This window comes from Poromitra crassiceps (assembly GCF_964638095.1).
Source record: "Poromitra crassiceps genome assembly, chromosome: 8".
Taxonomy (NCBI): Eukaryota; Metazoa; Chordata; class Actinopteri; order Beryciformes; family Melamphaidae; genus Poromitra; species Poromitra crassiceps.
In genome coordinates, this window is record NC_139629.1 from 49,225,142 (window position 1) to 49,247,968 (window position 22,827).

The following is a 22,827-nucleotide window of genomic DNA, read 5'->3' on the forward strand; positions in this document are numbered from 1 at the left end:
GAGGGCTAGCTGACCACGCTATTGTTCCGTCTTAGCTTAGAGTTGTTTTTTATTCTCTCTTCTGTTCTTTTACCTTGTGTTTTTGTATTTTAATTATTGTCTATCATGTAATGTGTTTTTGTCTTGGACCCCAGGAAGACTAGCTGTCGTCCAGGCGGCAGCTAATGGGCACCCTTTTTTAATAAACAAACAAATAAGCCCACTCAGTGGTGTGGGCTGATTCAAAGGTCTGGACCCAGCCAATCAAAGACTGGCACAACACAACTCAAGGGAGTACTAAATCTCTTGTCAATAAATGCATCTCATGACCACTTGTTGCAGCTCAGTTTCACCCATATACTGTATACTAACACCTTAAGACCTGCATTACACAGTGGAAGCTCCACATAGTTCTGAGACACACAGCTGGCACTTAAATCCTACCAAGTAATACTGTATATGGTCTTAGAATGAGTGAATGCCCAATGCACAGCAGAGTGGACCTGATGAAACGGAGTTCGCTTCTCTTTATCAGTTGGTGACGCATTTATGAGTTGGTGACGCCCATTTACAGCCTTCTAGTGTGGGCTGGATTATTCACATATTTTGGGCTAATATGGGGCCATACCTTATGCCCAGTGCAAGTGCAAGGGCAAGGGCAAGCGTTATCTTTGCTAGTTTCTAGCACTCAAAATCTACATTTTTTTTTATTACCTCTGGGTCAGTACATCAAAGGATGTGTTTCAGTGACCCAGTCGTTATTAAAAGGAAAAAAAATAGATTTTTAATGCTAGAAACTAACAAAGATAATGCTTGCCCTTGCCCTAGGCGTATGATATGGCCCAAGGTCTTGTTTTCCGACAAAATAACACACTTGTATTTAATCCACGTTGTTTTCTGTCTGTAATATCTCTGAATATTTCAAGAATGATGTGGCAAAGATAGACCATGCTTAAAAGGTGACCATTAAAAACCTTCCCCGAAATCTGTCATGCATTTCCTATGGCGAACCAGGATCCCATTAGTGATTAAATTAATACTGAAATGACTATGCAATGATTCCACTGAGACATCCTATATGTAGTACCCCCTTGTGACCATCACAGAGTGGCCCGCATGACCCTTCTTGGTCGTTTCAGAAGCCGTATCATCTCATGTCTGTGTGCAAACCATTCTTCTCCAAATCAGCAGCATGCTGAAAGACGGAGCAGGAAACAGAAATGCTCAAGAATACACTCAATCATTAAGAGTATCGTCATTTTCATAAAATACTGGTTTTGCAATTTGAACAGATTTCCTATTTTCTACACAACACTGATTCATATTTCTGGAATGATACGTTGAACTGCTGCACACACATTTCACATGGATACAATATTGTAGCTCTGTGCAACCAATACACTAATCTTGGTTTGACCACAACAAAAGCCAAAGTCACTGACATGGAGTTTGGTGAGGAGGACTGCGTCAGTGGTGCTGTTGCCTCCCGGTTTCGCCGCCTTCCAGAACTGTTTCTGTGCTGAGTATCTGTTCATAGGACACAGTTTGAAAAGGCAGTCTGCGGAAAACAAAAAGAAGGACAGAGAAAGCTCAGGGGCCAAACCTCAGCATTCAGTAATAGTGTTTTTTCCTCCACAGTGCTTGCCTCCCCAGATACCTGGCTGGCTGCACCAGCTATCTGACCTGCGCCATATAGAGGTCACCAAATCATCTGTGTGTCTTTGGTAGATCATTCACTTCAGCACTCCATGCTAATTCTTTAGCATCCACTATGTTAAGGTAATAGTAAACCTGTACAGCTCACACTGACCGGGTCTCTGCAGCCACGGCGTCACTCAAACAAAATGTTTGTTTATTTTTACAGTGATATTAATCCATGTTGCATTAATGTGTAATTGATAAATGCTAGTTCATGTTGTTCCATGTAATTTCCCATGAGGTTAGAGGGCCTGATGTCACAGATGTTTCAGGAGTCGGCAGGATCATCTTCTCAGTTAGTGCATCATACCTCATCGTTGCCTAATCGTCTAGTTCCTTCCCAGCCTAACACATTTGTTATACTAAAAGGTCAGCCTTCTTACTACTTTGGATCAGGGGGGGATTTCTAATTACTACTTGCCCGTTAGAAATAATGAAATATAGACGCATCATGGGTTCCCAATCTGGGGACCCAGAGTCTATCAGTCTGACGACTAGTAAGACTCTGGGACAGGCAGTCGATATTTCGGGGGTTTCTCGCTGTAGAGGGGACATCCGTGCCAACTAGACTTCCCCTTCCACGCGCCGCGGTTATTTACAGTCCAATTGACACGAGAATGGAGTTAGAGCTGATCGATTGAAGGTGTTTTAGGTCCAGACGACATTTCGGCTAATAATAATAATAATAATAATAATAATAATCATAATCATAATCATAATAATAATAATCATAATCATAATAATAAATGGCTTCATATGAGAGGTCGTTGGATTGTAAACAATGACGGAAGGGGCGGGGCGTCCGCCGTCCGCTCTAGAGCGGAAACCCCGAAATATCTGCCGTCTGTCCCCAGCAATGTTCCCAGCCCTTCATAAAAGTAGTCAAGGAGAAAAAGTGATGAATTGAAATTGTGACTCTAAAGAGAGTAAAGATCATCCATGCAACAAGATCTTTTAATTTAATCTGGCTCTTAGATGAATCTGGTACAAGAAAGGTGTTTCCTCATACTATTCCATGCCGTCATGTAAACATACTAGATACTACAGTGGACCTGGTAAGCCCCAACTGTGGTATAAATAGCCACCCTGGCACGCTCTGTTGGAAATGCGGCCAACTCTGCCGTGTCCAGGGATTAGCCGTCATAGGGCGCTGGGTGGGTGGAAGAGAGGGATGTATAAGCGGCATAGGAGGAGGAGAGGAGGAAAGGAAGGGAGGGAGGAGGCCAGGCAGGGAAACAACCTCGAAAATGGGGCAGTGGAGGAGAGCAGGGCCAGGGATGCAGCTATGTGATAGAGATCAGTAAATGGGGTTAGAGTTACTACATATTTTGCACATCCAATCTCAATGCCATGTACAGTAGGCTCTCATTGAGGCTAGTCCTATGGTGAATCCTCACAGACGCATCAACAGACTGTCCGGCGTCCGCACTCAACAACACACACAGCCCAGCGGTTATTGAGGTGCTCCGTACCGAGCACCTAAAAACCTAGGCGTCTCTGACTTTGACCAACATTTTAGTCCCATCTCGTCAACGAAAACAAAACATCTTGTCATATTTTTATTATTATAGAGCTATTTTTAGCACATCAACGCCTCACCTTAGTCATAGAAAAAAATTGTTGACGAACATTTTTCATCATCGTCATTGTTAACTGAATGAACACACTAAATGAACACTGTACCAACAGGTGTCACACTTGATTACTGATCTCTGCTAGCAAATAGGCGTGCACACACACACACACACACACACACACACACACGTGCACGCACACAACGCAGGCAATAACCATTTCATGTCATGGTATCAGCCACACAGAGATCAGAAAGTAAAAGGGAAGGTTTAAAATGTGCAAAATCGTGAGGCCTTTTAAACAGCTTAAGTGGGCTATTAATAGACGACAGGGATCTTAGGACTTAACACTGGCTCACTTTGTCTCTGCTGATGTGCCGTCGTTCTGGCTTCAGAAACCTGGAGGAGGTGAGACCAGGAGAGGAGGTGAGACCAGGAGAGGAGGTGAGACCAGGAGAGGAGGTGAGACCAGGAGAGGAGGTGAGACCAGGAGAGACCAGGAATGATGTCCAGACTGGAATCCACGGGAGTGCATCAGGGGTGAAACATTGTGCACTTTCGGGGGATGGTTGTAAAGGAAACGGGGCCTTTTTCCCCCCGCTAGCCCAGAGTGAGAGTAACACCAGCCAGACTCTCTCCTGCGCGGGTACAGCGTGAAACGGAGAGAGTCTCTGGTAAGCAAGAATACTCGCTCACTGTACCATCCTCCATCATTCAGCAGTTGAAATATGTGAGTAGGGGAGGCCAGGGGGTGCAGGTTCATTGCAGAGTTTGTGGTGTTGACACCCAACAATACCCCACAGATATGTGAATTATGGTCATTTTGTGCTATGTAAGTGTGGGCAGACGTGTGGTAGCAGTTGCACTTTTAGTTAGTCAGTGTCATTCTGCAGCTAGCTGTATGGGGCTACACCACAGCTTTGCATACGATTTGAATAGATCAGTTAGGACGTGACAAGATCACACCCTTCCTTTGAATCCTCAAATGGAAATGCAGTGCACCTTGTTCAAATCCACAAAACACCATTACCTAACTGTAGTTTACATCATCTGGTCTAGAGCACTTACTATGAGGGGTTTAAAAATGCTGTATTTTTAAAAACACTGGACTAAAAAAAAGGTAGAAACAAGACATTTACGGTGTTCATCCAAAGCAAACACCGTCATCAGTTGTAATGAGTGCAACAGGAAGTAACTCTGGCAAATAAATAGACACAAGAAAAGTCACATGACAGCACATGGCATGAAGTCACATGACAGCACATGGCATGAAGTCACATGACTTGTTGGGATGTAGTCCTTAGTGTGTGTTTGCCAGAGAAGATGGCGTTTCCAGCAGCTTACAGCAGTGGTGTGCCTCCCCCCCGCTTGTGAGGTGGTGCAAGTTGGTTTATCCATAAAACACCAAGGAACAGTTTTTAACACAGCATTGTAGGCTGAAGACAAGTGATGTCTCAAACTCCCTCCTCTATTTAGTGAGGGTCGTTCCACTTTAACATAGATGGCCTCCTTGACACCTCTTTCCAACCACCAATCTTCTCTGTCCAAGATGTGGACATCATGGTCTTGGAAACTGCATTACTTTTGTTGGAAGTGGGTGTAGAGACCGCTCTGAGTTTGCTCGCCTGTGTGTTGGGACATGCGTCTACTGAGCGGCCGTTTGGTTTCCCCGATATACAGATCTTTGCACTCCTCCTCACTGCATTTGACCGCATATACCAGGTTGCTCTTTTGACGTTTGGGAATCTTGGACTTTTATTTGACAGAGTTACTTACTTCCTGTTGCACTCATTACAACTGATGATAGTGTTTGGATGATCACATCTTGTTTCTACCTTTCAGTCCATTGTTTTTTTAAATAAATCATTTTTAAAGCAGCTACGAGCAACTTTTTCGATTGTTATTAAACAGTATAAATTTAATATCAATGCATCACATCTTACCTCTAATAGTCGACGAGACCAAGGCAGAGTAGTCTCGCTTGAACCCCGAGTGAATCGGCCAGTGTAGTCTGTCTGTGGCCAGGGCAGATCAGGAAGTGAAATGAAACGGTTTGCAGCAGCCACTTCAGCCATAACCACAAAATAACTTCCAAAAAACCTGTTAGAATATAACGAGAGATGTTCCCGAGAGTATCCGTGGCGTTCACATTGTTTATGTTATGTTGCTAGGCAGCGCAAACGGCAAAGGCAGGCAGCTGCGTTTCACTTCCGGGTTTCACTTCCGCGTTTCACTTCCGGGTGTAGCCGGGCCGGCCGTAGGAGAGAGAGAGAGAGAGCCCCCTGTTGACGCGAGTTTAGACAGACACAGACTTAATAATCATCTAAGGGAGCAATCTCCGATTCACACGGCTTTGGTATCAGCTACTATTATAGGTAAGATGTGATGCATCAATATTGTAATTATACTGTTTAATAACAATCGAAAAAGTTGCTCGTAGCTGCTTTAAACTTTCTATCACCTGCATGTTTGAAAATGAACTTACACAGACATAATATAAGCGGTATTAAGGACTGGCAGATGTCTATCTAATGGTTGATTAGAGGATTGAGGATAAGCCATTCACCGATACCGCAGAAAATCTCCCTCTTTTTCACAGCCCAATATTGGCAGGTATGTTGCCAGGTCTGAACGGCCCCTATAACCACCGGCACCGCACACCCTTTGACCTTCACTTGCTAATCTTTCATTGACTCATTTGTCCTGTGGACAGCTGCCATAGTGTTGTACCAATTCCTTCATAACACACATGCACTCCAGCACTAGGATGCATGCATATCCTCAATTTTATCTTGGTTTTATCAGTTGCCAATGTACTTTAAAGCAGTTTGTGATTAGCCCGTTTGCCCAAATGTGCATTATAAATAAATAAATTTGACTATACATTTGCTTGGGGGGGAAAAAAAACTTACTTTGCAGAGAAAAGAAAATACTGAAAATAATAATGTACACAGCATGTTGGAGTGTATTGATCAAGCTCCAGTTGAGCACACAGTGGTGCTCAATCAACAAGCAAGTATCTCGGTAAGAGTTCCAGGAAAAATCTATTTACAATATTCATACTTCAGAGGAACTACACTTGATGTGAGCCATACTGAGATACTATGATGCAATCCCACAAACAACTGGATGAAACTGTATAAATAGGGAGCACACAATGACAATGAACTAGATCACATTTTGTATGATCTTAAAAAAAAAAACTCTGTATGGCATTTACCCAATGCTTCAATATGTAATCTTTCACCTTGAGACAGGAAGTGTATGGTCAGACTGCCTCCCTCCTCCCTTGTCACTCATCTTGATAAGCTGTCAACTTTGAAACAGCACCTAGCCTGAGGCTGAGCTATCCAGCATCCAGCATCCAGCCAGCCACCACAGGTGCTGCTGAAGAAGCAAAACATCAAATGCATTCAATCGGTAATAAAAAGCAATGCAGAGAATCTATCCACCCATGTTTCTGAACGGGTCTTGTCTGCTGCATGTTTAGCTTAGCTTTTCTTTTGACTGTTTTCGGGCCATTGTTGTTGCTATGACTTCTCTGTACTTGACGGCCTCAAAAAGAGAGAAAGAGAAGTGCACCGAGTACTGAAGATAATCAACCAAAAGGTATTATTGGCCTTATTCACCTTATGTTCAGACCTTACAGTGGGCCAAATTCTTCCGGGTCCGTCTAACACTTCCGGCGGTCACGGCGCCAAATATGAAAGAACGTCATGAAGAAGAGAGTCGTTTTTGTAGTGGACAGCGCAGGGTGTAAAACAAAGAACGTAGCCTACTACTTTGAGCTCGGTACACAGCAAGCAAGCGGAGTATCTACTGTTAGCCAGGTCAGATAACGTTATCGTCGACATTGACGAGCACTTTCTTGTAAAACATACCTGGACTCCAACAAAGAAAGTTTCGGATGGTTTTCTCTCCTCCGAGCCAGCGCGAGCCATTAACGTTAATAAAGACCCGCAGACATTAACGTAATTCCCTGGAATGCGAGACTTAACGAGCCAGTTACATGGCGTTGCATTCTTAGACATTGCCGTTTGCTTTTATTTGGTATGTTACATACAATTGGCTAAATTATTAGTTAATTCAGAGTTAGATGATATTGGAGCAGCGCAGCCATTTTTTATTTTATTTTATTATTATTTTTAGTCGGAAGTCGTAGGACGGCCACAGAACCGGGTCAAATGGGCGTGGCTACATAAGGTGAATAGCTGCTGGCCATTCTCCGTCTAAAACTGTCCATGGTTTACACTGACAGTTTTGGGTCACATAGTTAGTAGAGGGTAAGACGTGATGGAAGGTAGCTGTCGAGGGCCTGATGCTTAACTCTCCCTGGCATTCTGCCTGACAGGAAACCATTCATTCTGAGATCAAGGATCACCAACAGAAAAACACTACACTACTACACCTGGTAGAATACAAGTGTATCGCTTCCAGGACACAGACAGACCTGCAGACTGAGAAATGTCAAATAACTGCAATCAATATGCAAATGTGTCTGTGTTGTGGTACATGGATCATAGAGGACGGTTCTCCGCAGATTACGGTTGCGTTGCTGAGCCTGTGAGCGTATCTCCAGTTCCTGGTCATTGTCACTCCAGGGTGACATGAAAGAGAGAGAGCGCCAATTGTGACAATGACAGAAGGAGGTTCTTCTAAATAAAGTCCTGCCAGGCTTTTATAATCCCATGGATAAAAGAAGAAGGTCAATTTAATTTCCACGACGTGTTCCAAGTAGATGGAAGTGACACTGGCAATTGCGTCATTTCACTCAAGAATTAATTGACGAAGACCTGCTTGGCCTTGGCAAGCCTACCAAGCTCACTTAGAGAGGGATCCACTATGGCAGCACAGGGCAGTGCAGAAAGCATCCAGAAGCCAATTTACTACCGAGTGACAGCCACTCTGAAAATGTTCTCTCTGCTGTCGCCATAAAACCAGCATAACTTTGAATAGGGAGAATAAGTGCACAATAGGGGTGTCAAAAATAATCGATTATAAGATGCATCGCGATGCGGACCTGTACGATTCTGCATCGATTCACAAATGTCAAAAATCGATTATAAAAAATAAAAATAAATAAAAATAAAATTAATCAAATAAAATATAATGGAAATACATGCAGTTGTTTATTTTAATTATGGATCATAATGCAATGCAATTCTAAATGCACTTTTATTTTAAAAGTAGCCACACAGTGAGAAAAAAGAAGGTGAGAAAAACCATCATGTATTCGGGAAAAAAAGTGATGCATCAATTGCATCGATAATCGTTATCGAATCGAATCGTAGCCCTCTGAATCGTAATCGAATCGAATCGTGAGGCCAGTGAAGATTCACAGCCCTAGTGCACAACAGGCCCCTCTAAATAACATCACCCATAGGCTCTGCTTACTGAACAAATATGACCTGTCTGTCTTCAATTTCTTTATTTATTTTAAAACCAGGACAGACCTGAATTGTGTCAAGACTGGAAGAGAAGGCCAAAATGGGTTAATTACACAAACCTACTTTTCCCCTCTTGCAGAGCAAATCCAGTGCATACAGTACATGTAGGTAAATATAGTATCACTGTTCCACAAACCGTATAAACTGACATACTGTGTTGCATTTAGAATATGACCTTAGGTCTCATCTACACCACAATAAAGCTGGGCACAATACCAGACGAATCGCATCAATAACTGAAGCCTGCATCTGGAAAGGGCCAATATGTTCTAAGCATCAAATCAACATTACTAACCTAGTGCCATTTTAAAACCTCTACTGTGGTACTGAATATCAAAAATTGACCCGGTTAATCCCAAATCAAAAATGTATCCCGGACGGTTACTGATTACTGCATGCTATTTGCGCAGGCGCCTGTTATCTTTACAACACAAACCGGCATCATGATTGTTTTCGTTTGTATTGGGTGTATGACATCATCCACCTTTTTTGGGGCAAGACTGTGTGGGATTCCCCCGGATCCCCTCTTCGCAGTGGTCTGTCCCCATTTGCATGCGGTTTTCATTCTTTCATTTTAGTCACAACATCTTCGTCCAGTAGTCTGCATACTACAGACTCTGTAGTACTTGACTCTGCCAAGTATTTTTAATTCAATCATGAGAGGCCAGTTGGTAGGATTTAACAAACTTTATTTAGCAATCGGCATGCATGGCAAATACTTTGGCGCATGACTCCATTGGACGGTGGCGCTCCTCTTGAGGCGAGAGGAGGGCATCTGCATAGGCTAGGATAGCTGCATAGGCTAGGATAGGGGACCCCCCCCCCCCCCGTGGGGGATCCTACAGGAGTCAAGACTCGTTGGTGGCGGACTGGGGAGGTGGGTGGGGCAAAACGACGCTTCAGAGGACGGCTTCAGGGGAGATGGACTGCCGTGAAGCCAGCTGCTGCTATGATCGGCCAGAGAGAGAGAGGTGACGTAGAACCCTTGCTATATATACTAGAATGAACTGACGTCATATCTGACGTCATGGCAGGCGTCATACTTGGACTTGACTGACAACAACATAGCTGACGTCGTACTTGAACTTGACTGACGTCGTGGGGTGATCAGGTTATGCACGTGTGGCCTTCTGCTTGAAATTTGGTCTGGAAACCTCACTTCTTTCATCACCGAAAGACAAAACTACGTTTCCTCATGGCTCCAGAAGTGAGACTTGGCTGAAGCTGTGCCTGCACAGGTAGTCTGCTGCAGTCAGAAGCCAGGATAAGATGTATAATAGGCCTGCACGATATGAGGAAATCTGCGATGTGCGATAACATTGTTCAATATAGCGATGATGATACGACTTGTGATAAATTAACAAATATTAAAGTATGCATATTAGCTATACAGTTCCTATGTCTTTTCTGCTTTAATAATGCTAACAAAGTCCCCAAACATAGCCTATGCCCACTGAATAAAGAAACTAAATACACACTGACTCTAGCTGAAACTACACACAGGCACAGCGTGTTTGGGCTTTGGCAGAGGGGCGGAGTGCACTGTTGCAAGAGAAAGGTGTACGCTGGATTTACAACACAAGACAAAATGATCAGATGCTGAGTGGGAATGCATGATGCATGTAAATAAAACCACTTTCGTTATTCATTGCGTTTCAGGCAGTCTTTGCGATGTGTTTATTGCGCATGTTCATATTGCGAAAATGCGATGAATTGTGCAGCCCTAATGTATACATGCACCAGTATCCCTGTTTATTCCCGTTTCTTTCTGAGTACTCCAGCTAGCATAATCGAGATTCTCAAAGGGCTTAATATCCAGGTTTCTGAAATCAGGATATGATGTTTACATGCGCAAACACAAAACCGGGATACTCCAAAACCCCGATAATAACCGGGATACTCATGTCCATGTACAGTAAACGCAGCATACTCTCCATCTGCCTGTAATAACCAAAATCACCTGCACCTGTATGACTCTCCCTCTCTGCTTGCAATCATCACAAATCATCTGCACTGGTGTGATGGACTGACAGTGGTAGGGTTTTTCCTGGCTGAAAATGAGGCGGAGGTGTGAAGCTATAAGAAACTCAGAATCAAAGTAGGCTACATGATATAGCTAAACTAAATAAGACAGTTTGTGTTTAGAATGGAAGTTGAAAAGTTAGGATGGCCTAACATGTATCATAATGTTAGGAGAGTATTTTTGAGATTTTGGGAAGTTAGGATGCTTCTGTAATGCACTTTTCCTATCTTAAATTAGGATAATAACATTGACTTTGGAACTGTTAATCTGTAATGACTACCGGTATTTCCATAAATCAGGTGCTAACTCTAATTACCATGGTTACCAAACAGTTAAGATAGGTTTTGCAAGTTAGGAAGTTTCTCTAATATGGCCCCAGATTACTAAACAGCAAAGTTACTACAATCTTACTAGTCCAATCATTTCTAAAAACTCAATCCACCAATTGTCCTATACATTTTAGTCATTAATGTCATTAATGTGTCAAGTAGTGGGAAGCAAGGTGCTTTTGAGGACTGACCTCTGAATTTCTTGGGGGGATTGCTGAGGTCGCCTGTGTCTGGTTGTACCACACACCGGTCATCCACAAGCCTGGGGACAGAGACATCAGAAATTAATCAGAAACCAAACACTGTATGCAGTGAGCCTGTTAAAAATGGCAGTGATCAGATCAGCTGTACAGAGGAGGAGAAAGAAAAATAAAAAAAAATCCAAAGAAAAACGTTTTCCTCATTATTTAATATGCAATAAATGAATGCAGCAAGGTGCTCCGAAATCTAATTAGATCATCTACTCCAGTGGTTCAAAAAAGTTTGAGAACCACTAATCTACTGATGTGGTATGAAGTTTCTATCATGTGTTCTTCAGATATTGTGTACACAAGAATGTGTACACACACACACACACACGCACATGCACACGCGCGCGCACACACACACACACACACACACACACACACACACACACACACACACACACACACACACACACACACACACAATGATTTCACCCAAAATGCGTGCTCATTTGATTTGAGAGAAATCAATAGCATGGAAACCAAATTAGAAATCTTCAATGTATTGGCAACACACATGTTAGAAAGACAAGGAAGCTTCTGTAAACACTGGCCACAATATTAACACCTTGACTGCCAGCGACGAGTGTACTCGTCAAACACAATCCAGCTGTTAACTGCCAGCGACGAGTGTACTCGTCAAAAAAAATCGATTTTTTTTTTTTGACGGTGGGATGTGCATCGAACCCTTTTACATCTCTTATATAGGTATTGGACGTGTACAACGTGTACAACCCATTCCACCGACCCACTAAGTGGTGACAAGGAAGGAGGAAGGCAAGCAAAAAGCAGTGTGACTGAAGCCATTCTCATGAAGGTGGATTGGCGAAGGCGCTTTCGTTTTCGCGTTGATTGCTGGCGGTGCGGCATTGCAGATTTGCATAGTGGATTGCGGGTGGGACACACTTTGAAACACGCAGCATACATATGACCAGAATCGCAAAAGCTTCATCAAAGCCCTCAACCAAAACTCCAAGATGCGAGCGAGTCTAACCAGACTTCCTCAAAGAGCGGCCGCACAGACAGGCTCACACCCGCAGCAAAGCAATGAGACTGGTGACAAGCGGGGACTGCCCCCTAGTCCGACACCAAATTGGAAACAAATCCCATTCTAAAAGGCTTTTAGAATGGGATTTTCAACCCATTCTTTTTTGTTTCTTTTTCGCTATAATTTAGAGTAATTTAATTTCTATTCAGAAATTTATTTGAGAGGTCGAGAGTATGAGAAAGTGCATTTGCAAAGGTAGGAAAGTGCTTGTGACATGGCGCTGCACCCAAAAAGAACGCCCACAGGAGGGAGGAGTTGAGCAGAGGGAAGTTTACTGCTGTTATGGAGGAAATTACTGTTCAAAACTATTGTGTAGGTCTTACTGATGCCAAAAATGAATGGTTAAAGTGACTGTTCTATCGAATTTCACAAAAAGCCGTTTATCTCTAAATATTTTTTCTGATGCTGAAACCATGCTGTATTCAAGTGCTAATGCTTACATAACTACTAACTCTACAAACTAACTCTTTTAGACAGAGAAAGCACACATTCTATTAGTTCTTTTTAGATGATTGGTGTTCACGAAGTCGTAACAGAAGAGAAACCTCGGCTCTTGTAAAATGAGCCTAGAATCCTCAAAAACCCCCCTGGCAGAAGCTACCTACAGCAAGAAAAAAACGGCTGGCAGTCAATGTGTTAAACGCTCAAAAAACGCTTCGAAGAAATGAGCTGATGTCCAAGAGCTTAATGGTCCAGACCAGTGGCCCGTTATCAGCAGTCTAAATTTCCTCTACCTGTTGGAAGAGCGCTAGTCTCGCTTGCCAGACTCTCTCTAGAAGAGTGCTAACAGCCAGACTGCTCAGACTTAAGTTTCTGAAGCTAAAAATAAGCGGGGCAAGAACAGCTTTGCCTAATTTTCCCCCTGCATTCCTGCCTGGATATATTGTCCAGGAGTATATTGTAAAACGAATCATTCACTATAGGAGGAGAAGCTCTGTCAAAATGAATGCTATCAAAGGAAGAAGAGAGGATGAAAACAGGGGGGGGCAGAAATGTGAGATTTTTTGTAAAAAAAAAAAATCAACAGTAGATCAGTTTCTTGAAATGAAAATAATAAACTTGGGTACACACACACATATTCAAAACTAGTATGGTGGCTTGAATCAGCTTGTGACCAATCCCTGGCACCTGGGCACTGACCCAATAGTTCACTGGTCAAAGTACTGCTGTAGGAGTTTATAACAATGTTCATTGTGACGCCCCCGTGTTACCTCCGGCTTGGTCGCGCCTCCATATACAGGTACGATTGGCTGTGTCTGCGGGTGGGAAGTGTAGAGGGATTTGAACTTTTGAACACACTGGTGGCCGTTTCTCGGACGCGCCGGATGTTAAACATGGGATAATGAGGGCCAAAAACACTGGGTGCATTAACCTCATGAGAGGATGTTGTTCTAGATATTGAAGTATGATTTTTGATATTGGCTAATTATGGGCAAGAGTGAGACAGGCAATGTTCTCAAGCTGGTCGTGGGGTTATTAAGGTGACCTTGGAGGAGGAGGTTGGGAAACAGGATGATGGGGCAGGTTGTTTTGCCTCTGACAACACTATATAGTCAACATCACTGAACGGGGAGGTTGCCACTTTTCTCTATCCTCGCTGTAACTTCATGCAACTTAGAAATAAACCACACGCTGAGAAACTTGGACGACACTTTGACGACTTTTATCTTCTATGAAAACGATGCATGTCAAGTCAAGTCAAGTCAAGTTTATTTATATAGCCCTAATTCACAAGCATGTCTCAGAGGGCTTCACAGAAAGTATGTCTAGCTAATTCTAGCTGACACAACAGTAACAAGAATATACAGAATAAAGATAACATTTGAACAATTGATAATATAGAAAATATAGGAATGAGGGGAGAGCAGAGGAGAGCGCAGGAGAAGGGAGAAGAGCAGGGGGAATGTGAGAGAGTGATGGGGTGGGGAGGGAATGGGAGATGTTGGAGGGTATAGGAGGTGGGGAAAGAGCAAGAGGAGAGAGCAGGAGAGGGGAAGGGAGGAGAGGTGTGGGGGAGAAGAGAGCAGGGGGAGGGAGGAGGTGGGGAGAGAATGAGCAATATAGACGGAGGAGAGGGCGGAGGTGGGGAGAAAATAGGAAATGTGGAGGAGGAGAGAACAGAGAAGGAGAGATGAGGGTGCAGGGGAGGGAGAGCCAGGGTAGAGAAGCAGGGGGAGTGTGAGGGAGGGAGGAGGCGGGGAGAAAACGGGAAACGCGGAGGAGGAGGGAACAGAGAAGGAGAGACGCAGGGGGAAATGCGGAGGAGGAGAGAACAGAGAAGGAGAGACGGGAGGGTGCAGGGGAGGGAGAGCCAGGGTAGAGGTAGGGTCTAGGGTTGGGGGGGGGGGAGGGAGTGGGATACGGGCCCGGATTAGGGCGAGGGTGGGGAGAAAATGGGAAATGTGGAGAAGGAGAGAACAGATAAGGAGAGGCGGGAGGGTGCAGGGGAAGGAGAGCAGGGGGAATGTGAGAGAGGGGAGAGCAGGAAGTGGCAGGGATTCGGGAAAATAGGGGAGAAGAGGAGAAGGAGGAGGAGCAGAGGGAGGGAGAAGGAGGTGGGGAGAGAATGGGAAATGTGGAGGAGGAGAGAACAGAGAAGGAGAGATGGGAGGGTGCAGGGGAGGGAGAGCAGGGGGAACGCGAGAGGGAGGAGGCGGGGGAGGGAACAGACCTCTCTGCTCCCTCCTCCTCCACCCCCCCCCCCCCCCCCCCCCCCAGAGAGGACAGAGAGGAGGAGAGAACAGAGAAGGAGAGGTGGGAGGGTGCAGGGGAGGGAGTGCAGGGGGAATGCGAGAGAGGGGAGAGGACAGAGAGGAGGAGAGAACAGAGAAGGAGAGGTGGGAGGGTGCAGGGGAGGGAGAGCAGGGGGAACGCGGGAGGAGGAGGCGGGGGAGGGAACAGACCTGTCCGCCCCCTCCGCCCTCCGCCCCCTCTGCATAGAATATACAGATTCTATGCATCTGTATATAGGTTGTGATATGCACAAAAAAAAGGGATATTGCAGGAGGCTCCAGCCAGCCTTGCCTGCCTTTCAAGACCATTTCTCCTGGAGGCCAAAGACATTTTCCCTCTACAGAAGCCGGATTGAGGGTATGTGCCCTGGTCGCTGCGCTAGCGCCTCCTCTGGGCAGTCAGGCCGCCTGTTCAGGGCGGAAGGGAACTGGTGGGAATAGCGTGATCCTCCCACGTGCTATGTCCTGCCGGTGAAGCTCCCCACTGTCAGGTGAAAACTGCTGAACTACTGCTGGAAACTGCGCATGCATCGGAGGAAGCATGGACCTAGTCTACGGCTCTCTGCAGATTGGCAGAGGGGGTGGAGCAGTGACCGGGGCAGCAGGGGGAAATTGGCCAAGTACAATTGGGGAGAAAATGGGGGGGGGCAAATCAGAAAGAAAAAAAAAGTTCATTGTGGAAAACCAAGATTCACATTGATATGTGGAATCAAACATGGTGAGCACATAACTGGCCAGTGGCCGCCTTCTGAAGGTGAGGAACATATATATGCTGCAGTAACGCCATCTGCAACATGCCAAGTAGCAGAAACGAAGCGTAGAGGTTATGTGTTGTTTGTTGCCAGGCAACCAAAGTAGCGCTGAGTCGTTCTCTTGAGAAGTGACGTATGACGCTCAGATTTTATCCTCTCTAGTAAATATTTTCAAGTCTTTTGTGCAACCAAGAACCAACCGCTCCAGAAAAATCCATTATCTGCAACGCATTATCTGTGACCTTTCATAGGAAATATTGGTGGTTTTGAGCAGATACCAGCCCACAGTGTGAATGCAGTCCATAGCAGCCATATTTGTTCCAAACTGCTGACGGGCACGCGGCACACACAAACACACACAAGAGGCTCCGTGAAAGTAAAAATCTGATGGTGACTTGCGTTCTGAAATGTGTGTCACACACAAGTAAATGCACGTTCAACCACACAACGTGTTGGAAACCAAAGTTTGAGAAGCCCTGTTTTAAGTAAATAAAGCACGTGCTGTGTGTGAGACTCTGCTTCTAAGGAACGACTGGCCATATACCCGATCACAGTAAAGCACTGCTGGGGAAAGGTCACAAGCAGCTTTATTCTCCATAAAGAACAGAACTTAAAGGAACACTCCGCCCATTTTCAACCAGCTTTGTATCATTAGAACATCAGTAGTATATCAGAAAACTGTAAACGGTTTTGAAGTCTGTCATTTAATTTGACAGTTATTGAGTGTTAAAGTGTGGACCAGTGACATCACTGGTCCACACTTTAACTCAAATTAATAACTCATTAACTCAAATCAACTCTCAAACTGTAAACGGTTTTGAAGTCATTCATCTAGTTTGACAGTTATTGAGAGTTGATTTGAGGTAATGAGTTATTAATTTGAGTTAGTGTGGACCAGTGATGTCACTGGTCCACACTTTAACACTCAATAACTGTCAAATTAAATGACAGACTTCAAAACAGTTTACAGTTTTCTGATATACTACTGATGTTCTAATGATACAAAGCTGGTTGAAAATGGGCAGAGTGTTCCTTTAAGTTGCCAGGTTCATCTGCACTCAAAGTCAAGGGGGGATGAAGCATTGCATTCATCAGGGAACAGCCGAGTTGCATTATGTTCCGGGATAGAGCATCAAGACTGTGAAGACCTTGGCTGCTGTCCTCTCTGAACCAGCTGTGGTCCAGGTGGTAAATTATACAGCTGTCCCTCAAGAGTCACATACGCAACGCTATACAATAACGCTATTTATAGCTAGATCCTCTTAGCTCATCTCTTAACCGTGAGCTCTGACATCAACAAGGGAGGGGGGGGGGTTGATTATTAGGCATAACAGCAACTTGATAAATTAGCTCTGTCATCATGGTGGCAATCTTCAAAGCGGCACACACATGTGTTGCCATGGTGGGGGTGACGCACAACACCATGGCCTCTGCTGAGTGGCAGCTAGTGACGCGGCAATATTAAAAGGGAAAGATTGCAGCGCTAAACAACAAGGAGAGAGGGAGCAGAGGGCAACACAGATGCTACGCTCATTCTCACCGTGGCAGAAGAAAAACAAAACACCCCAGAGTAGAAAACAGAAAGGACGCGGGGGAAGGGGGGGGCACCGGCTTCTCTGACGCAAGAGTAGCGAATCAAAGAAGAAGAGTCCAAACCTAACAACACCAGAGATGCTGTCTAACATAATGCTGTGTGCAGGGTCTAATCAATGGCCGCCGGCTGGAGGAGACAGGATGTTCACGTTCCACATCCGACCATAAACCGTTACGGAGGCCAAATAATTAAGGCTGACAACTTCTGGTCGGTGGGTTGGTCAATACGCTCAGTCCGATCCGACCAAATTCTCATTGATCGGACAATCGCTGGTGTTAATTTCATAACAAGAGAAAAATCTATTTCATAAGAAGAAAAGTGCTCTGGACTGACGGGAACCGAAAGTGACGCGCTGCGGAAGCAACACGGACCCTAGATCGTTAGATTTTCTTCTATATCAGACACAGGTTTGCATTCCTAGTACCTGACATGTTTCGACGGCAATACTTCCGTCTTCATCAGAGGTGTCACTAGATGGTGTGTGACGTGTCTTAAATGACAGCAGGGGGCGTGGTCGTCCTGTCAAATCTGACAGGACGACCACGCCTCTCTAAACAACATCAGCTGTTTAAGACTAATGTCACACACCATCTAGTGACACCTCTGATGAAGACGGAAGTATTGCCGTCGAAACATGTCAGGTAGGAATGCAAACCTGTGTCTGATATAGAAGAAAATCTAACGATCTAAGTAAGGTATAGACACTATGAACCTTTTTGGATCAACAGGGACCTTTTCTGGGAGCGCACATAGGAGCAGAAGTGACGTGCTTATTACTAGGCTACCGCATTTAGCATGCATGATGCTATCCCATCCAGGCTGAATGGAGAGCAAGCAGCGGAGCACCGAAAGTAACAATTAAATGGGTCAGCTTAGCTATCAAGCACAACAAACAATGGACGCATTTCAGCACACAGCCATCATCAGCTAGATTCTAGAAGAACGTCTGCTATTGCAGTTTTTCTCCTGAGCTGCTAACGTTGCGTTACGTACCTTATGAGAATAACAGGCTAGTCAGTGATATTTTGAGTTAACCTATTCTACAGTATAGGTTTTTGTTTGTTTGTTTGTTTTTATGTTGAGGGACAGCCTCCAATAACCTAGTACCTCCCATATCGACCAGTTCTGGGGAACTATTAGCGTGGTAACGAGTTCATTAGGGTCTAGACGCCAGCCTATCCACCACTGATTCGGTGATGTATTTTTCAGCCCCAACTGATTGGCTACTGTCTGTGTCAATCATCGGACTAGTTTGACGATTCTGTGGTAAAGAACTTAAATTGATAAGAACTGAAGGTAATACCTTGTTCCACTGCAGCCCAATGAGAGCAGCACTGTTCTCTCCATTTGTCTGTTCTCACTTTATTAAACTCTTTGTCTGGTCCAGAGCTGGAATACCGGAAACAGTTATCGGAAACAGCTGCCATGCCAGTCTCACCGCATCGATAAGACTTTTATTTTTTAGAGCCACAATATTGTTAGAAATATCATGCTTTATGGAAAGAGCATGACTCGAACTGGTTGAGTTATATCAGTTAGTTATATCAAACTGGTCATTCAGTGGTGTTTTACTGCCACATAACTAACATGCTAACAGCTAGCTAGCCTAGCTATTAACAGAGACACTGCATGAAATAGGCCACGCCCATCACGGGGGAAAGCTCTCCTTTCACTTCCACACACCAGCATAATTTTCCTTGAATTAAACATAGCTAAAAGTTGTTGTGTGGTGGGCTGCGTAGACAACAAATGTAAAAAACAATCGCCAATTAAAGTTTTTTTGTACTCCAGAGCAAAACAAGGAAGCCATTGAGAATTGGCGAGAAGAAAAATGTGGATCTAGCTGTCAGTGAAGTAAGTTGGAGTGTTCATGTTCCGTATATATGATCTTTGTGTGCAACACGCGACCATGCACGCGACATAGGAGAACGCCAGGATTGGGGGGGGGGAGTTTTTGTTTTCCCCCGTTTTGGGTGTGGTTTCTGAATGATGACGCGCTCCGCATTGTCTATACAGGTGTGTTGTTGCAGCGTTCTGTAATGCGTTATCGGTAATGTTATATTAATTATTAATAAGGTCCTGCCGCCTACATCGACCAGCCATTCAGGTGTCCTGGACAGTACTGTATCTGTCCTGAATAAACGCAGTGGATGGCCGTGGTGCCCATATGAAGAGTGTTGGGGCTGGATACCAGGCTAGAGAACTATAATAGGCAGAGTCAATTCAGGCGTCCTACTTTGTTCTGTTATCAGATGCACTTCTAAGCATACTTGAGCCTTTACACAGTCAGGCTACCGTGTTTATTTACAGTAGCTTTGTTGAGGCTCTTTCATAATACACATAAAAAAAATAAACGGTCTGTCCTCTCTGGGAAAACTGTGAGGGAACTGTGGAGGCAGTGGTAACTTACCCTAAAGTGCTGATAAATCCACTTGTGGTGCCCTCAGCATACAGGGAACAAATGTCCCCGATATGGAGGAAAATGGACATCTTGTCCGACATGGTTCCTCACCCTTGACTGCACCTGGAAATGATTTGACACCAGAGGTCTGTAAAGCTTTGATGAATAGAACTGAGCTGAATCAAATCATAAACATTGAGCCATTCAGAATTGCTTATTTTCACTCAGCAAAATGACATGAATGCATCCTGACATCTCAACCTATAGCCCTTTTCCCACATGCACTTTGTACCGCAAAATGACCGGAACGTGGTCAAATGCCTGCATGTGGGAAAGGCGCCGTGCCGGTATAAGCGCGACCCCGTCGTCGCGGCCATTTCACCAGTTTTGAGCTAGTCAGAAGAGCGGTATGCCGCGATAGACAGACAGGTGAGAAAGGGGCGGTCCAGTCATTTCCCGCTATCAGTGGGCTGTGACTTCGCGGACCACAGTTGCACACAGTAGACAGTCCAACACCAAATACACAGCTGATTGTTCGATATTCCCCTGGTGTTGCGTACCACCAAAGGACTATTGCCAGTCGCAAACGCGCTTCCAGTGGTTTTCGCCACCGGGTGATCTTGCGTGCGGGTCGGACCAGACTCAGCACGTAGTCGAACACACCGGGACATGCGAAAATGACGCTTCCATTCCACGTCGTCAAAATTGTTCAGAGCATCTTCCCAAAATAAATTCCCTCCTGGTCTCTCTCGCTTCCAGACGGCTCTAGTCTCACGCAGCAGCGCAGAGGTACATAACACTGTCATGATCTGTCCCCGGTTTAGTCTATCTTCATATTCTGCACGATGTTGAGCGGAGAAGACTGCGAACATGAATCTGTTTCTGTTCGCACGTATATCCCTTTCCATTTTCGCCTTAATTTGTCTGCGTCGCTGTCTACGTTTGAGGAAAAAGCGCGTCAGCAATATTATCAAAAGAGTGGACGCCGCGGCTCCATGTGTGTTTTTTTTGTTTTTTTCTGACTGGCCTCAGTGGCCTGCAGCACAGACCCAGGCCACTCTCCTCCGCCCCCCGCCCCCCGCCCCCCGCCCGCTCCGCCGCACCCCACCCCACCCCCCAACATACCGGCTATTTGACGACTAGATTCTCACTTGCGAACGCTGAGGTGTGAAAGGAAATTCAGGGAAATGTCCGATATTGACTTACAGGTAATTTTCCGGTATGCATGTGGGAAAAGGGCTAAGGTGTAATCAAAGGAGGATGCAGCATGGGAATACTTGAATGACAAGGCCAACAGCAGATTGACTGGATCTTAGCTTTGTTTTGTTTGTTTGTTTTCCACCATACCAGGCTATATTATACTTAAATGTTACTTCTTTTGTGTCTCTTTATGGTCTTGGTTATCTATCTTGGTTCTGTATTGGCTGGCTGTCTTTTTCATGCCCCCTTCATGATTTTTATCCGTGTACTTCGTAAAGCTCTTGGAGTTACATTATTGCGTGGAATATGCTAAACAAATGAAAAATTGGATTTGATGCGATACATCAGACGACACTGACTGTCAATAGGTGATTTTGTCAATTACCGTAACTGAAATCTGACTGTCGACAGTAAACTTATATCAGATAAGCAGCTTTAATTGAAGTGCAAAGAGCATCATTTATTTTCTAGACCATCCAGAGCACCACATACTGTCAGATCATGACGAGTAGTGTAGCAGTTCATTTAATGTGGCTGCATCCATCTACTGTACATTTATTTGATTAGACATAAATACATGCTGTTTGCACCAACCATTACTCTCCTGTTCTTATAGCATACTAGGTAATTGTCAGCTGCTCATAACATACACAGCAATTACCATAATGACTGGATAGGTGATACAAGAAAAGAAACAGAAGAAGAAGAAGAAGAAGAAGAAGAAGAAGAAGAAGAAGAAGAAGAAGAAGAAGAATGCTTAAAATGTAACTTAGTTCACTCTCCTTTAGTCCATGTAATTTGGTCAGACAGACTCAAGATTGAGAGAATAATAACCTATAATTGAATCTCATAACGGTACTACGGTATTTAAAGAGGGACACATGGTAGCGTATGGCTGTAGACAAGGATGTTTATGTACGATAGGGCAACCCATCTAAACTAGCCTGAAATTCATAGTATGCAGCATAGCGAATAGCGACGGAGTCTAAACGTTCGTGTATTATGTAACAAAACTGATGTAAAGTTAAATGAAGAAGGTGGACTTTAAATGAATGCCAACTTACACCATAAAGTGGTTGTTTTGTAGCATGCTGTTTTGAACTTGATGTTAAACCTATTTCCTGTAATGACTAATTAGGTTAATCCTGATATTAAAAAAAAAATACAAATAAAATAAAAAATACATTTCTGCTAAAATAGCAAGTGCCACTATATTTCTATGTTCATCTTCAAAACAGCCGACAACAAACAGCGCGTGGGCTGTGGGCTGCTACTTCCTTGACAGGGAGGGATGATGCTGCTGCTGCTCAATGACAAATGAAAAAGACCCTAGCTGGAAAAGTCCACGGCGGAGAAAAGGAGTTTACCTGGCAAAAGAGGAGGACGAAGGCGGTAAACGGAGAGAAGAAACGCGCGACGGGAGTGGGTCAGCAGAGGTACATTTCCACAGTGCTATCCTCGGTTAAGTCCATGGCAGAGAAACTCCAGGTAACAGCAGGCTGAGCGCGCGGCGATGTGTCCTCCTCGGCTAGTCCGCTTGTCTTCTCACCTCCTCCTCCACATGCTCACTGAGGGAACGCCCCTTTCATTAGTACTTATACTGCAGCGAAGCACTCTGGGAGATGTAGTTTTTGTTTTGGTGAAAGACATGCAGGCAGTGCTCTTGTCTTGAATAGAATAGAATAGAATAGAATAGAATAGAATAGAATAGAATAGAATAGAATAGAATAGAATACTATTACTAGCAAAAACTATAAATACAGTAGGCAGTAGGTATATAGTATTGGGTTATTTTGGATTGTGGC

The 22,827-nt window shown here is 44.4% G+C and overlaps 1 protein-coding gene across 1 annotated transcript in view; it reads right to left on the minus strand.

Annotated features, from left to right (window-relative positions):
* LOC310780778 (inositol 1,4,5-trisphosphate-gated calcium channel ITPR1-like) overlaps positions 1–22,448 on the minus strand; it is a gene marked incomplete at its 3' end in the record, with an annotated part of 26,994 nt that extends 4,546 nt beyond the window's left edge. The window contains exons 1-4 of the mRNA XM_083641282.1: positions 22,390–22,448; positions 19,832–19,945; positions 11,242–11,312; positions 1,422–1,537 (exon numbers count right to left, since the gene is read on the minus strand). Of these exons, the coding sequence (XP_083497408.1) occupies positions 1,422–1,537; positions 11,242–11,312; positions 19,832–19,923 (279 nt within the window). The 5' untranslated portion in view covers positions 19,924–19,945; positions 22,390–22,448. The remainder of the gene's footprint in view (positions 1–1,421; positions 1,538–11,241; positions 11,313–19,831; positions 19,946–22,389) is intronic.
* Positions 22,449–22,827: the final 379 nt, after the last annotated feature.